Source organism: Pelobates fuscus, chromosome 10 (genome assembly GCF_036172605.1).
Source record: "Pelobates fuscus isolate aPelFus1 chromosome 10, aPelFus1.pri, whole genome shotgun sequence".
Lineage (NCBI taxonomy): Eukaryota > Metazoa > Chordata > Amphibia > Anura > Pelobatidae > Pelobates > Pelobates fuscus.
The window spans coordinates 111460027-111475727 of record NC_086326.1 but is presented as its reverse complement, the minus strand read 5'-3'; the positions used below and the strand labels follow the sequence as shown (position 1 = coordinate 111475727).

The 15701-nt window shown below is 40.7% G+C and overlaps 1 protein-coding gene across 3 annotated transcripts in view; it reads right to left on the bottom strand.

Moving 5' to 3' along the window:
* The window catches only part of LOC134575564 (calcium-binding protein 2-like), a 343677-nt gene that overhangs the window by 68490 nt on the left and 259486 nt on the right, over positions 1 to 15701 (bottom strand). For 2 of the 3 annotated variants that reach the window (XM_063434864.1, XM_063434866.1), the window contains 2 exons: positions 6561 to 6670; positions 6100 to 6247 (listed from right to left, as the gene is read on the bottom strand). In XM_063434864.1, coding sequence (XP_063290934.1) covers positions 6100 to 6247; positions 6561 to 6670 — 258 coding nt within the window. The remainder of the gene's footprint in view (positions 1 to 6099; positions 6248 to 6560; positions 6671 to 15701) is intronic. The other variant, XM_063434865.1, reaches the window with a different exon arrangement.

Here is a 15701-nt window from a genome sequence, read left to right as displayed (position 1 = left end):
AGTCCTGGTAGTGTCCAAATATATAGCAGAATTAGTAGAAACAATTGGTAACATGTGATAGGAAAATTCGTTTGCTTACTGTGTCCTGATTTCGCGCGCGCTGTCAAACCGGAAGTGACGCGGCGCCATACTTTCCAATGATTTCAAGGAAGTGGGTTTGTTCTAACCACCGGTGGAACGCACGCGTCATACCGGAAATGACGCGGCGTGACCGGCCGCGGTTTTCTTTTACTGTTGTTCACTATTATTTTCTCATAAGGTGGGGAATCCTTGTGCTGATCACTGCTGCCCATTTAATATCACCTGTTCACACTATAGTGAGCGCCTATATTCTGTTTGTTTTGCATTTACCATATTCCCCTTTGTAGGCAGCCCTATAGACATCACAATATGACATTGTTTGAATATCGTGATAACTATAATATAGACATAGATGATATTTTCAACAATTTTGAGGATCTAACAAATCCCAATGATGATGAATTGCTAATCATATTTGATGATCCACAAGAACTATTAAAAGAATTGGAATTCTCTCTGATTAAAGAAATGAAATTGAGATGGGAAATAGCCACTCTAACTAAGTATATAAACGAAAAAATTACCCCTAGGGGTTTAAGGTTATTTAAAATGCCCACGTCAGACACTGACAATAAACCATTCATGGAAGAATGGTAAAACCATTTGGAGTTTTGTACTTTTGTATTAATGAAAAGTCTGATTAAGGTAAAAAATGAAAAACTTCTAAATTTGGACAAAAAGATCAATAATCTAAGGGACCAACTTATCCCATTTGCCGACACTGAAATATACTACAACCAAACACTAAAAATCAAAAAAACAGTTGAAAAAATTGAAATGGACACCAAAAAAATTAAAATCACAAAATACAATAGAGATAAACACGATTATGCTCATAACCAAATACGCACATATAATGCAAAGAAAATTCACTACCATAATAATAGAAATACGAATTATCACCAATACACTGACACTGAATTTAAACAAAAGAGACCACACAGAACAACAAGGGAAAATTACCAACCCTACACTTATCACCAACAGAGATCTCCAAAGAGACACATTAAGAAATTCCATAATATGCATCACTGGGAAAAATCTCCAAATTAACATTTTCAAAAAAGCACCTTCCAAAAAAATACTTCCCAAAATGGTACTAAAAACACAGCCGTAACGGCTAAACAAATTTCGGCCCGCACTAGATTTCCAGAATATAATAGAAAAGATCTACACTACAATGATAGAACCCATTCACAGCACACAGATACACCACTTATTGTAAGACCAAAAACTCACAAACACACATATGCACCATTTTCACCACAACAAAGACACACTAAAAAACAACACTACTCTTGGGAAAAAGTCACTACAAAAAATCGCAAAAAACACGATGAATGCGAATCCAACACTCCAAATGAATTGATCACAAAAAACAGATACAATGTGTTATCATTTTGTGAACCATTCGACGAAACTTCTTTTTTAGAAATTCCTTACAACAGGGAACGTCATACGAACCTTATAAACATTACCCCAATAAAGAGCCGAAAGAGAGACCTAGAGGACGAAGATCAGGGAGAAGACAGCAAAAAAGGTCGAATGGAAAGATCTTAGCATCTAACCATTCACCCACAGGCATATTCAATCTATCCAATAAAAATCTAAATAAAATGGAAATAGATGTTTTAAAAAAGGGCCTGAAATTTGCACCAACAAGACCATATAACTCCTTTATGACCTTTATAGATATCAACAAGTTCGTTAGAAACGCCACATTGAAAAGATTTTTTGCTGCCAAAAATGAACAAGCCAGACCCATAAACGTCCCTGCCGATACCTCAGACAAAAAATACATAAAAAGCAACCTAAAGAACAAGTCTAGTTTTTATCCTGCACACTATAAATCTAGTGCTCTCGACATCTTTGAGAAAAAAGTTGGGAGAGACATAAGAAACTTGGAAAACAATAATAGATATAAGGACAAAGCCAATTTAAACAAAAATGAAAGACAAATCCTAAAAGACCTGTATAATGACAAGTCCATTGTAATCAAACCCGCAGACAAGGGTGGAGGTCTGGTGGTACTATCAAAAGAACAATATGAGGAAGAGGCTAATAAACAACTAAACGACCCCACCACTTATATTAAATTAAAAGTGAACCCCACCGTAACTATAAAAGAAAAACTAACATCTTTTTTAAAAAGAGGATTAAATGAGGGCATTTTAGACCCTAAGGAATTCCATTACCTAAATGTCGCACATCCAAGAATCCCAGTTATCTACTTCCTTCCCAAGATTCATAAGGACCTAACTAAACCCCCAGGACGTCCTATCGTCTCTGGGATAGGGTCTGCACTTTCGAATCTTTCGGAATATATAGACATCCTACTTCAGCCGTATGTTATTCAATCTAAATCATACCTCAGGGACACCATAGACCTTCTAAAAAAACTTGAAAAGATTACTTGGCAAAAAGATTTTTTATTTATTACTTGCGATGTCCAGTCACTGTACACCATCATACAGCATGATAAAGGGTGTAATGCAGTTAAGACTATTTTAGAAAAAGCTAATTTTATGGAACAAGAACAAATTGACTTTTTAATCGACGGTATTAATCTGATTCTTAACAACAATTACTTTTGGTTTAAAGATTCTTTTTACTTACAAAACAGAGGTACAGCCATGGGTACTAGATTCGCGCCCAGCTATGCCAACCTCTTTATGGCCGAGTGGGAAGACAGATTTATTTGGAGTGGGCATGGCTGGACGTCGAATCTAGTATCCTACTCTAGATATATAGACGATCTTATTTTTATTTGGAAGGGTACTCTAAAGGAAGCACATGATTTTATCCACTTTTTAAACTCAAATCAAGAGGGTATCATTTTAACCTCAGAAATAAATGATAAAGAGATCACATATTTGGATCTTAACATTTATATTAAAGATGGTGCTATCCATACCAAAACTCATTTCAAAGATGTTCATGTGAACAATTATATTAACACAAAAAGCTGCCACAATAAAGTTTGGCTCAATAGCATCCCAAAGAGCCAAATTACTAGACTCAGGAGAAATTGTTCGGATAACAAAGTTTTTTTAGAACAGGCGAATAAGATTAAAAATTGCTTAACTAACAAAGGCTATAATAAAGAACAAATAGAGTCTACCATACAGCAAACGTTGGAGATCAATCAAAAAGAGCTTATACATAAAATAAAACCTAATCAAAAAGATCAAGTTAATCTACCGATAGTATTAGATTACAATGATAAAAACAAACATCTAAAAAGGATAATGAACAAACATTGGCACCTTTTAAAAGAAGACCCTATTCTGAAAGACATAATTCCAAATAAACCACACATTGTTTTTAGAGGTGCCCCAAATTTAAAAATGCATCTGACGAATAACTACACCAAAGATCAAGCAGTAAGCAAACACATAAAGGATTTTTTACCCCTCGCCAATGGTTTCTTTAAATGCAACAGTTGCATAGCTTGCAAAAAAACAAAACCAACAGAGAAAAGAAGGTCGACTTTCAAATCAAATAACAACAATAAGATCTATAATATTAAAGAAACTATTACTTGTGAAAGCAAGAATGTTATTTATTTGTTAGAATGCCCGTGCGGCCTCCAGTATATTGGTCGTACCATTAGACCTTTAAAAATACGCATAGCAGAACACTGTAGAAATATCGAAAAGAAATATGAACAACATTCAGTGTCTGCTCACTTCTGCAAACACGATAGTGACCCTAAATCTCTTACATTTATAGGAATTGCTACAATAAAAAACCATTGGAGAGGAGGTGATTTTATCAAAAAAATAGGTCAAAAGGAGATGGAATGGGTGTTCAAAATTGATACGTTACATCCGAACGGCCTAAATATAGATTTTGACCTTTTTAACTTTTTATAATATTGACCCATGCTTGCTATATTTATTTTTCCTTTGTAATATTTATTGCCGTTCTTCTTGTATTTTATTCCATTTTTATTTCAATTTTTTAGCCCCATTCTCCCCTTTTTCTCCTGTTTAAATATTTTCCCTTCTTTATATATATATATTCGTTATACATATACATTTTATACTGTATACACATGTATATACAGACATAGAGTCTATATACACCCATCCATATTAATTATACCCTTGACATATATCATATTATATATTTATTCACTCATTTTTTCTATTTCTATACTTTATCAGTATTTTATTTACCTCATTCTAATTTTTTCTATTATATTGCTTTTTATCCAAGCCTTCTATCATTTATGTGACCCATATATCCAATATATCACTTACTTACATGGATATCTATGTTTGTGTATACATGTAGACACTCCAGCCATGGAGTGGAGTCACTCACTTTGATTTCTTATGTGCAATTTTATGTACCCTTTACTTGTATATTAACACACACTATTATAGTTATGTATACATATATACTTCTTATTAATAAGGTCTATGTTATTGTTTTTGTACTTCATATTGTGCTTGCATATTGGTCGATTGCCTGCCAGATTTGGACATTAATTTTTTATTTGCCCACGGACATCAACCCGGCATCACCCACAGAGACCAGCTATAGCCCCTGATTGGCCCGTTTTCGATATGCGTTCCACGCTGGAACGCACAGAATACCACCGGCCGGTCACGCCGCGTCATTTCCGGTATGACGCATGCGTTCCACCGGTGGTTAGAACAAACCCACTTCCTTGAAATCATTGGAAAGTATGGCGCCGCGTCACTTCCGGTTTGACAGCGCGCGCGAAATCAGGACACAGTAAGCAAACGAATTTTCCTATCACATGTTACCAATTGTTTCTACTAATTCTGCTATATATTTGGACACTACCAGGACTCTATCCACACTTCTGAAGAAGCCTCTATAGGTGAAACGCGTAAAGTGGATTTTATATGGACTTTCTCATAGAGTATTTTATGTATTCTGTTTTTTACTAATATATATGTTAATAAATAGTTTTAATATACTTTTTATTACTTTTTTTACTACTCTGAGATCTCCATACTATATTTTTTTGTTCCTGGTTTTCGTCTATATTCCTTGGTGGGGATCATACCACCTATGCGCTACTAACTAGAGCGAGGTACGCTCTAGTAAATGTGAGTATGATACCTTTTATTCACTTATCACCCATACTAAGTCTAGTACCTACTACAATATGTGGATATTCCTGTCTGTTTTTTTCTGTTTGAGACCATCAAGACGCTGATTACTCCACATATATCCTAGGACGGGGATCATTCCGTCTATGCGCTAAAAACAGCAGAGCTCTGTATTTAGCTCTGCCAAATGTGAGTGTACAACTATATATTTCTTTTTTCACTCTCAGATTACCCACAGAGTTACACTATTATTTTGTATGTTCTCTTTTTTTGAGGTATACCGCTGAAATTGTAAGGACTTGAGTACGTATGTTCGTATCACAATAAGGGCGCGGTTTTCTTTTACTGTTGTTCACTATTATTTTCTCATAAGGTGGGGAATCCTTGTGCTGATCACTGCTGCCCATTTAATATCACCTGTTCACACTATAGTGAGCGCCTATATTCTGTTTGTTTTATAGTGATAGAGGTAAATTGCATACTCATTGATGGATGGCAGGAAAAAAATGTTTCTGTTAAGTCTCTTGAGATAAGCGCTGTAGTGCAGAACCAGATCCTTGACTGAGAATGTCAACTGATCACTCCCAGTCAATAAAGTAAACCTGCATTACTGGGATTAACTCAGAAAAAGAACTTCCAGCTCTCTGAAGGCTGTAGAGCAGTGCCCAGCCAAGTGAAACCATTCTATAACAGTTCCAATTCCTTACATCTGGGGGGAAGCTAGGGAACTCCTGACAGAATAACTACTGCAGCAAGCTGTAGTGATTATGGCTCTTGGAGTCTTCCTTTAAAGCTTCAGTCAAAGTATGATGAGCAATTTGCATTATTACAACACCCTGAGCCCACTCTTTACTGAAAGTTAGCTTTAGTAGCATCAATGTTTTAAGTTATTTAGTCAATAACACAGTAAATAAATACATGGGTTTACCTTCAAAATCCACAAGACCATCTCCATTAACATCCACATCCCTCAAAATCTCATCTACTTCACGTGGTGCTAGCTGTTGTCCCAAAAGTTTTCTCATGGCTTCTCGGAGTTCCCGTGTGCTGATCCGGCCATCACCATTAGCATCAAACTGACAATAGGAGAAACTAATTAGAAGTGAGTAGTATCATAAATGTACAATTACATCAATTTCAAATGTGTATAATTTTTTTTTGATATCTTGGGTGGATGTTCCTGATTCATCTGGAATGTCAATACAGGTTCAACAGAGAAATGTGGAAAAGAGAAGTAAAAGGACAGCAGGCAGAAGAATGATTATAAATAATGGGGACAATGGATAAAAATGGAAAGATTATTCAGTAGCATGTAACACTTGTGTATTATTATCTTATGTTCAGACCCCTGTATATTTTTCAGGAAGGCTTTTTATAATAACAGAATACCTCTCGGAATGCGTCTCGCAGCTCCTTCACACCTATCATGTCAGCTGTCTCTGCCAGAAGTTTGGGCCCCATTAGCTCCACAAAGTCCTCAAAATCAACTTTACCCCCTGCTGGAACCAAATAATGAATTAGTGCATAATATCAGCAATGTCACACCAGCCACTGACACATACAAGTACATTACTCAGTGACATCACTAGGGTTGGTGTCTCCCAGTCAGCATCCCATTGTCTCATCTCCCCCATAGACCTTCTCTAATACCAAGTCAGATCAGTGAGTGTACTTATGTTACAAGGAACCTACCTAACAGGCTCACTTTAAGAAAAATGGCTTTTAATATAATTTATAGCTATTTATTATAAATATAATGTATAAGGCTCATTTAACACACACTCTCACTGTCACACACGTCAACTGATATACAGACACTGATAAATTAATATAATGTCACACATTATCACCCCAGTTTGCACATAGTCACAATTTATTTACACATTGTTGCAAAAGCATGCTTACCAGCCTCTTGCCTTGTGACTATGGCCCCTGGGGTGTATTGCCTTTTAAAAACACTAATTGTGCATATTGGGACCAGGGCCGGTGCAAGGATTTTTGGGTACATAGGCGAAGATTCATTTTTCCGCCCCCCCCTCTAAAATTAACATCTTCACCTATGTTCCTCCTAACCAGCCCCTCCCTCTTCCCCGTCCCTTAGTGTTCCTCTCCCCTCCCCCCTCCTTTCCCTGTCCCTTGGTTTTTCTCTCCCCTCCCCTTTCTGTCCCTTGGTGCACCCCCCACCCAATTAGCGGTCACACTCCCCTTCCTGGTGTGCCTCCCACCTGTCTTGTAGCGTTGCGGAGCAGACCCTCCACAGGAGCTTCAGTTTTCTGTACCTGGCTGGATTGACAGGAAGTGCTCTCTCAGTGAGCACCTCCTCTCAGTCTGGCCAGGTACAAGAAACAGAAGCTCCTGTACTGCGCTCCGCTCCGCCACGCTACACTCAGTGGTGTATAAACACTAACAGCCACACACACTCAATGACAAACACACAGACGTCACTGACAGACACAGACTCACTGATCTTACACACACTCATTCATTGACAGACACACACTCAATCACAAACATACACTCATACACTGACAGACACACACATTCATACAATCATTCACAGACACACACAGACACATACACAGACACACACACACACATAAACACTCACAGACAAACACATACAAAGACACACACACACACACTGACAGACACATACACACACACTGACAGACACACACATACACATACACACACATACACAGACACACACACTCACAGACACACACACTCACAGACAAACACACACTCACACATACACTTTCAGACACACACTCACAGACACACACTCACAAACACACTCACAGACACACTCACAGACACACTCACAGACACACTCACAGACACACACACTCACACATACACTTTCAGACACACACTCACACTTTCAGACACACACACACACTCACACTTTCAGACACACACACACACACACACACTCACACTTTCAGACACACACACACTCACACATACACACACAAATTAATAATAATATCCACCCAGCCTCCCTACCTGGAGAGCTGGTGTGGATGTGTCCCTGGGGTCCAGTGGGGCTTCAGTGCGGCAGGCGGCAGCGTTCTAATGAGAGGCGGCGAGGGAGCTCTAACTTTTTTTTTTTTTTTTTTTTTTTTTTTTGGTTTTTAAAATTTTTATTAAGTATTTGTATGCATTACAATATTTGCAAAATGAGAAAAAGCATAAAGATACAATTGGTATATCGCTTCAATAATGTAAAGTTGACTTTCATAATTTTTTTACAAAAGATGAGTTAGCGGTTTACAGAGCATGTAAGCAAATGCGAATACATAAACAGAGGGTTTTACATAATCTACTCAGAAATTGCAACTGTCCAAGTACATGTACAACGGGTATTTAAGTTGATAGTTTATGTAAATCAGTATGAGATGAAAAACCTGGTGATCTTCAGGAACTTGCCTTATGGAAGGCTATGGACGTTGGGTTCTCATATTGTGTCCCTGGCAAGGGATGGTACCCTCAGTCAGAAATGTTTTCCAGTTTTCCCATATTTGTGTGTGTGTTGTCATGTTTTTGGAGTAGGCAGAGGAGATTTCCTCCATCTGTCTGGTGTTTTCTACTTTTTGGATCCATTCTCTGATGGTTGGTGCTTCAGTCTGTTTCCAGTGGATTGGGATTAGAAGATTTGCTGCTATCAGCAGGTGTGTGAGTAGGGTAAGATTCGGTTTCTTATTGACTATCGGGGGGGGTAGGAGGAATAGCATATGTTCCGGTGCATAAGGGTACTTTATGCCCGTTATTGTTTGTGTAAGTGAGTGGATGCGTTTCCAAAATTTAGAGACAATGGCGCACGACCACCACATATGTGATGAGTGAGCTTTGGGGGCCGAACAGCGCCAACATTTGTCTTTGATGGCCTTATGGATATGACTAAGTTTGGTTGGAGTGTAGTGCCACCTTGACAATCTTTTATAGTTGCTTTCTTGTGTGTTTAGGTTAAGGGATGTAGTGTGAATTCTGTTGATGATCTGTTGCCATTGTGCTGAGGAGAGTGAGATTGGCATCTCTGCAGACCATTTTTCTATAAAGATGGGGAGTGTATTAGGTTGGTTCGATTGGAGCAATTTATACATTGTTGACAAAGCTTTTTTCTTTAAGGGGTGATTTGTACATAATTGTTCAAATGGTGTGAGCGTTCTTGCTCCCCTGGGGAGTAGAGAGAGGTGTTTAGCAAAGTGACAGATTTGATTATGAAACAGGTGGTGTGTGCCTGTGTATGAGGATTCTGGGAATAGATCCTGCATGTTCCTGATCTTGTCGTTTTGAGTGATGTCCTTGAGCGAGAGGTATGAGGATGTCTCGTTTATTTGTGGCAATTGCCGAGGTGTGTCTATCGGTAAGAGTGGGTTGTGTGTTATTGGATATAATGGCGAAGGAAACGGAGCCACATTGAGGCGATTGGTCACTGAGGCCCACACTTTGAGTGTGGCTGTTATAGTGGGATGCTGTTTGTGGGACAGTAGTAGTCGCCCATTTTCGTGCCATGAGATTGTGCTGATAGGAGCTTTTGTAGATGCCCCTTCCATGGAGACCCATTGGTGGGATGGCAGTTGTTTGGTCCACTCGTATATTCTTACTAGGTGGGTGGCTTTATGATATGTTTCTATGTTGGGTAAACCTATGCCCCCTTCTCTTCTAGTTTGTGTTAGGAGGGAATATGCTAGTCTGGGGTGGGCGTTTTTCCATAGGTATTGTGAGAAGGCGTTCTTGATGTTAATAAAAAACTTTTTAGGGATTGTTATAGGAAGGGCTTGGAGGAGGTAGAGAATACGAGGGAGAACATTCATTTTTAGGACATTTAATTTACCAAACCAGTTGTGTTGTAACTTGTTCCATTTGGACAGATCTCTATTTATATTCGTCATTAGTGGTGGAAAGTTAAGATTGTAGGTCTGAGACAAGTGTCGAGGAATTTGTATGCCCAGGTATTTAATTGAGACTGTTGCCCAAGAGAAATGGAATTCGTTTTTAAGCTGATTCTCTACTTCTGGTGAAGTTTGAATCGGGAGTAACTCACATTTAGCAAGGTTGGCTTTAAAATTTGAAAGTTTTCCGTAATCCTGCATCTCTTGGAGAATATGAGGGATGGATTGTATGGGGTTTTTGACCGAAAATAAAATATCGTCGGCAAAGGCCGATACCTTGTACTCTGAGGTGCCTATTTTTATTCCTTGAGTTAGGGGGTTGTCCCGTATACCCTGTAAGAATGGTTCTAGCGTTAGGATGAAAAGTAAGGGTGAAAGAGGGCATCCTTGACGGGTGCCGTTTGTTATTATAAACGGAGTGGAGAGTTGCCCATTGATGCGCAGTCTGGCTGTTGGTTTGGAGTATATGGCTGACATCCAGTCCAGCCATCTAGGTCCAAACCCCAATGCCCTCAGCGTTGTCAGCATAAAGGACCAATCAACTCTATCAAATGCCTTCTCGGCGTCTATAGCCAAGAGGGCGCTTTGACAGACCTCCTGTTTTGCCCAGTGAATCAGGTTTAGAATTTTTGTAGTATTATTTTTTGCCTCTCTGTTTGGTACAAAGCCAGCTTGATCCGGATGGATCAAGTCTGGGAGTAGATTTTTGAGTCTGGATGCAAGAATTTTGGTGAATATTTTAACATCCACGTTTATTAGGGATATGGGCCTGTAGCTGCCGCATTGAAGGGGGTCCTTCCCTGGTTTTGGGATGAGTGCAATTGTAGCTTCTAGAGTTTGAATGGGTGGTGGCACATTTTGAGAGATAGAGTTGTAGGCATTAAGAAAAGGAGGAGCTAATATTGGGGCTAGTTGTTTATAATATTTAATGGTAAAGCCGTCTGGGCCCGGACTCTTCCCTAGTGGGGTATTTTTGATTGCTAGAAAAAATTAATCTTGCGTGATCGGATCATCTAGGAAAGATTTAAGGTTATTCGGCAAAGTGTGTTTCAGTCTCTTTTGTAGGTAATCTAGAACTTCGGCTGGTGGGGGTGGTGTTTCCCTGAGATTGTAGAGCTTTGTGTAGAAGTGCCTAAAGCCTTCTGTGATTTCAGGTAACATGTGGGTTACTGTTCCGTCCTGTTTCTTGATGCCCTGTATAAAGGTCGTTTGTCTGTCTGGTTTGAGGGATTGTGCGAGCAGTCTGCCGCACTTGCCCCCTTGAGTGTAATATTTATGTCTTGTCAATTGGACCTTTTTTTTTGAGTATATGTGCAATAAAGTGGATAGTTCCGTTCTCTTGGCAATCAAGGTTTTATATGTGGTAAGCTTGTTATCTGTGATGTGTTGATTCTCTAAGTTTTTTATATCTGTGGTTAAGGTCTTAATTAAGGCATCTCTTTTCTTTTTTTGGATAGACGCCAGTTTGATAAGTTCACCCCTTAGGACACATTTGTGTGCTTCCCAAATCGTCGTGTGTGGTGTGTCCGGGGTTGTGTTGGTAAGAAAGTATGTCTGAGCGGTCTCGGCGAGTTGTGTGTTTACTTCCGTCACATTAAGTAGGAGATCATTCAGTTTCCATTGCGATTTGGGCCGAGGTAGAGAGGGAACAGTCATCTCTAGGATTAGGGGAGCATGGTCAGACCATGTAATTGCGCCATAGGAGGCTGATGTTATCAGTGGTAGGAATCTGTGATGTGTAAATAACATGTCTATTCTTGTGTATGTGCCTGTGGGGGGAGAAAAGAAGGAGAAATCCCTGCGGGATGGATGTAGTGATCTCCAGCAGTCGAAAAGTTGGGCATCATACAGTGTTTGTCTAATTTTGTCTCTTGTGGTGGATAAATAGACACTGGACGGGGCGGTAGTGTCTAGGGAACCATCAAGTGATATATTCATGTCTCCTCCTACCAGAAGTTGACCCTCCTGGAAGTTAGAGAGTTTGTTTAATATTTTGGTGAGTGTGCGATTCTGTTTTTTGTTGGGGAGATAGAGATTTGCCAGTGTGACTTTGGTGTTGCCTATGGTCCCTACTAGGAAGAGATATCTACCTGCATCGTCTATTTCTTTCTTATGAAGTGTAAAGGGAACCTGACTTCCCAACAAGATTCCCACTCCTCTGGCTTTCGCATCTGTGAAGTGGCTGAAGTAACCTGTTGGAAAGTGTCTGTTGCGTAACATAGGTGCTGTGTCTTTCCGGAAGTGGGTTTCTTGTAGAAACACAATTTCTGCTTTGTGTCTATGAAAATCCTGTAATGCCATGGACCTTTTTTCAGGTGTGTTGAGACCTTTTACATTTTGTGACAATATACGTATAGTGGTCATGTTGTTTGAAGTAAGACCGCTGTAGGTGTCAATGTAGTCAAGGTGTGATATAAATAATGTAACCTTGCGGTGGTGTTGTGAGTACAATTGATGAAGCGGTGAGTTGTCTGGTACCAAGTAGTATCTAAATAGCAGGTATTAGCATACAATAAACGTATTTTGCATATAATAATTTGAAAAATCAAATGTTAAAACAGTATGTGTAAATATAAAAACAGTAAAACCATAAAGTATTGCTCGCTTCCCTTCCTCAACAGGAGGAAAGGTCTACAATGGGAGTAAGGCCTCACCTAGGCCTTCCCCTTGTATGGGCCGCGTCTCGACCGGGTGATACTCCGGGTCTCCATACGGCCGCTTTTCTGTAGGACTTCGTCCGTGAGCAGGACTTACAAACTATTAGGCCTGGCAGGGTTAAATAATGGGAGTTTAAGAACAAGTAGTGGTATAAGATGGTTGTTGTGTCCCCTGCCACGGACCTTAACTAACACCTGAAAGGTGTAATAAGTCTCCAATCTCTGTGCAGGAGATGGAGGCTGGTTTCTTGGGGTTATATGGGCTGGTAGCAATCCAGGTGGGCTTAACTGTAGCGTATGGGCTTACAGGACTTTAAATCCTGTGTTATGTTTATGGTATGTTGTTTATGGGAAGGGAGTAGGAGGGAGGGGGGGGGGTAGGAGGGTATACATGGGGGGGGGGTTATCGTTCTGAGGGAGGTACTACATAGGTAATAGTTAATAAACAATAATTAACATTTAATAGTGACGACCAACGTTAATGATTAACATTATTAATAGTGGAAGGCTATGTCTTGTATTAGAGACAATAATGTCGCTGGTACCGGTATATGAATACTTCAGCTGTTTTCGTCTGGCCAGTTGGTAACGTATTTAGATTTCGGTCAAAATACATATATACATCTTGTTTCAGCTTAAACCTTACTTTTGCATTTCCATAAATGTATAATTAGTCTGCAACATTTAGGTATATGTACATGGAATGAGCCAGGTGGGGATGGGGTTGTGGGTTAGCCAATTCGATAAGAGTAAACTGATGGTGAAACTTGTCGATGGCTTCAGGTCTCGCCATTGGCTACCAACAGATTAAAATGCATTGTCCTTTTCGAGTCTGGAGCAGTTTGAGAGAGATTAGCTTTTGGGCCTCTTGCTTGTGTTAGCTATTGCGACTCAGGACTTAGACATATTTTAATTAACCCTGTCCATTCCTGGGTCGCCTCTACTACACCTCTAAGGTGTGGGGGGGGGGGCCAGTTGTGTGTATAATTACATAATAACAAAGATGCAAACATACAACCTGTCTATGCAATCAACAAAGAGTTCTTGTGGTGTCATGGCAATGCCCTCAAGGACTGTAAGTTCAGGGTGTAAGTGTCTTTTAGATCCTGTTGCAGTCCCCTGAGCGTCGCCTCTATCATTATGTAGTTCCCAGTTAGACTTTGTGTTCAAAGGTTCGGTATAACAGTGCCATTTGTGGACGACAGAATGAGGCTGACAGAATGAAGCATGTTTCGTCGGAGTTCGTGGATTAGTGGAATTTAAAGAGAGTCCGCATAAGGGGGGGGGGGGGAGGGAAATAGAGTGACCGGGTTTTGTGAGGTGCGGTTGTTCCGCTTTTCCCATGTCCCGTATGTTATCTTTTATCCTGTCTCGGCGTCCTCAGTGGGGAGGTGAATCTTGGATCTGTTCTCCTTTTCTTCATCGGGGTGATACCCCTTGCGCGGTTCATGGAGTCCTGGTGCGGATAGGGGCCGTACCAATCCATAACGTGTGTTTCTGGGAGGTCTAATGCTCTTAGGAAGGGTGGAACATCTAAATGTGATGCAATTGAATACGTAGTACCTTTATGGGTAACTATGAGGGCAAAGGGGAATCCCCATCTGTAGCGAATGTCGCGGTTGCGTAGATGTTCTGTGATCGGCTTCAAAGCTCGTCTCGCTTGCAGTGTGAGCCATGATAGGTCTGGGAAAATTTGCACTGCATGTCCTCTATATAGTAAGGGGGGGTTGGTGTCCCTCAGTGCCTTTAATACATTTTCTTTTTCATTATAATAGTGTAATTTACATATGACATCTCTTGGGAGATCTGTTGCAGGGCCCCTGGGTTTAAGGGATCTGTGTGCCCTGTCTATAATGAAAGAGTTGTTGGGTTCCTTTCCTAGTATTAAGTTAAATAGGTCAGTTAGTGTGTTCAATAGGTTTTCCCCTTGAGATTCTGGGAGCCCTCTTACCCTTAGGTTATTGCGTCTTCCTCTATTGTCGAGGTCGTCTAGCTGCCTTTGCATATCAGTCAGGTAAAGCAGTTGGGAGTCCATTAAAGAGGACATATGTACCATTTGGGCTTGTTGTGCATCTCTCTCCTCTTCTAAGTCGGTGACTCTGTGGTTAAACTGTTGCAGGCTGGAGTTGATCGTGTCAAGCTTCTCCTGGAAAGAAGTCTCCATCTTGCTCATCATGGATGCGATGTCTGCCTTAGATGGTAAGTTTTTGATCAGTTCTTTAAGTTCCAGGTCCCTGTGGTGATCGTTGGGTCTGTCAGAGGTGTCCGATGTCGCTGGGCTTTGAGGTATGGAGTCTAGATAGTTATGAGTGTCGGACGGCGCCATTTTGTTGTTCGCGGCCTCCGTCTCGCGGTCCGCCGACTCCGTGAAATAGCCTGTTAAAGTTCCCAATTTGTGCCCGTTATGTTTCCCTGGGGTGCGCTGGGTACCTTGATTCTTTTTTGGGTTTCCCATTTTTGGTCGTTGCCTCAGATTGATGTGGATTGCCCGATGGATTGCAGGGAGCCGAATCAGTGCACAGCCATTCAGCTCCGCGGTCAGGCCACGCCCCTTCGGGAGCTCTAACCTGTCTGCTCTGCTCCCTCGTGGGCTGTCTGCTGATGCCGGGAGCCGGAATATGACGTCATATTCCGGCTCCCGCAGAATCAGCACTCGGCGCGCGAGGGAGCAGAGCAGACAGGTTAGAGCTCCCTCGCCGCCTCTCATTAGAACGCCGGTCACTGAAATCTGGCGCCCCCAGACCCGGTGCGCCCTAAGGCCCTGGACGCGCCGGCCCTGATTGGGACTTAGCACAATGCCCCTTGGACTTTTAACTGGAACAGATGCAAACATGTGGCGGCGGTCATCTTAAATTGTCCAGCAGTGTTTTGTCGTCGAGTGTATGGAACTGTTTTGGGCATTGTACCATGTGCACGGTGGGGCAAAAAATAAGACTTCCAGGAAATTCCTGAAACCCTGAACCGATCTGGGTGAT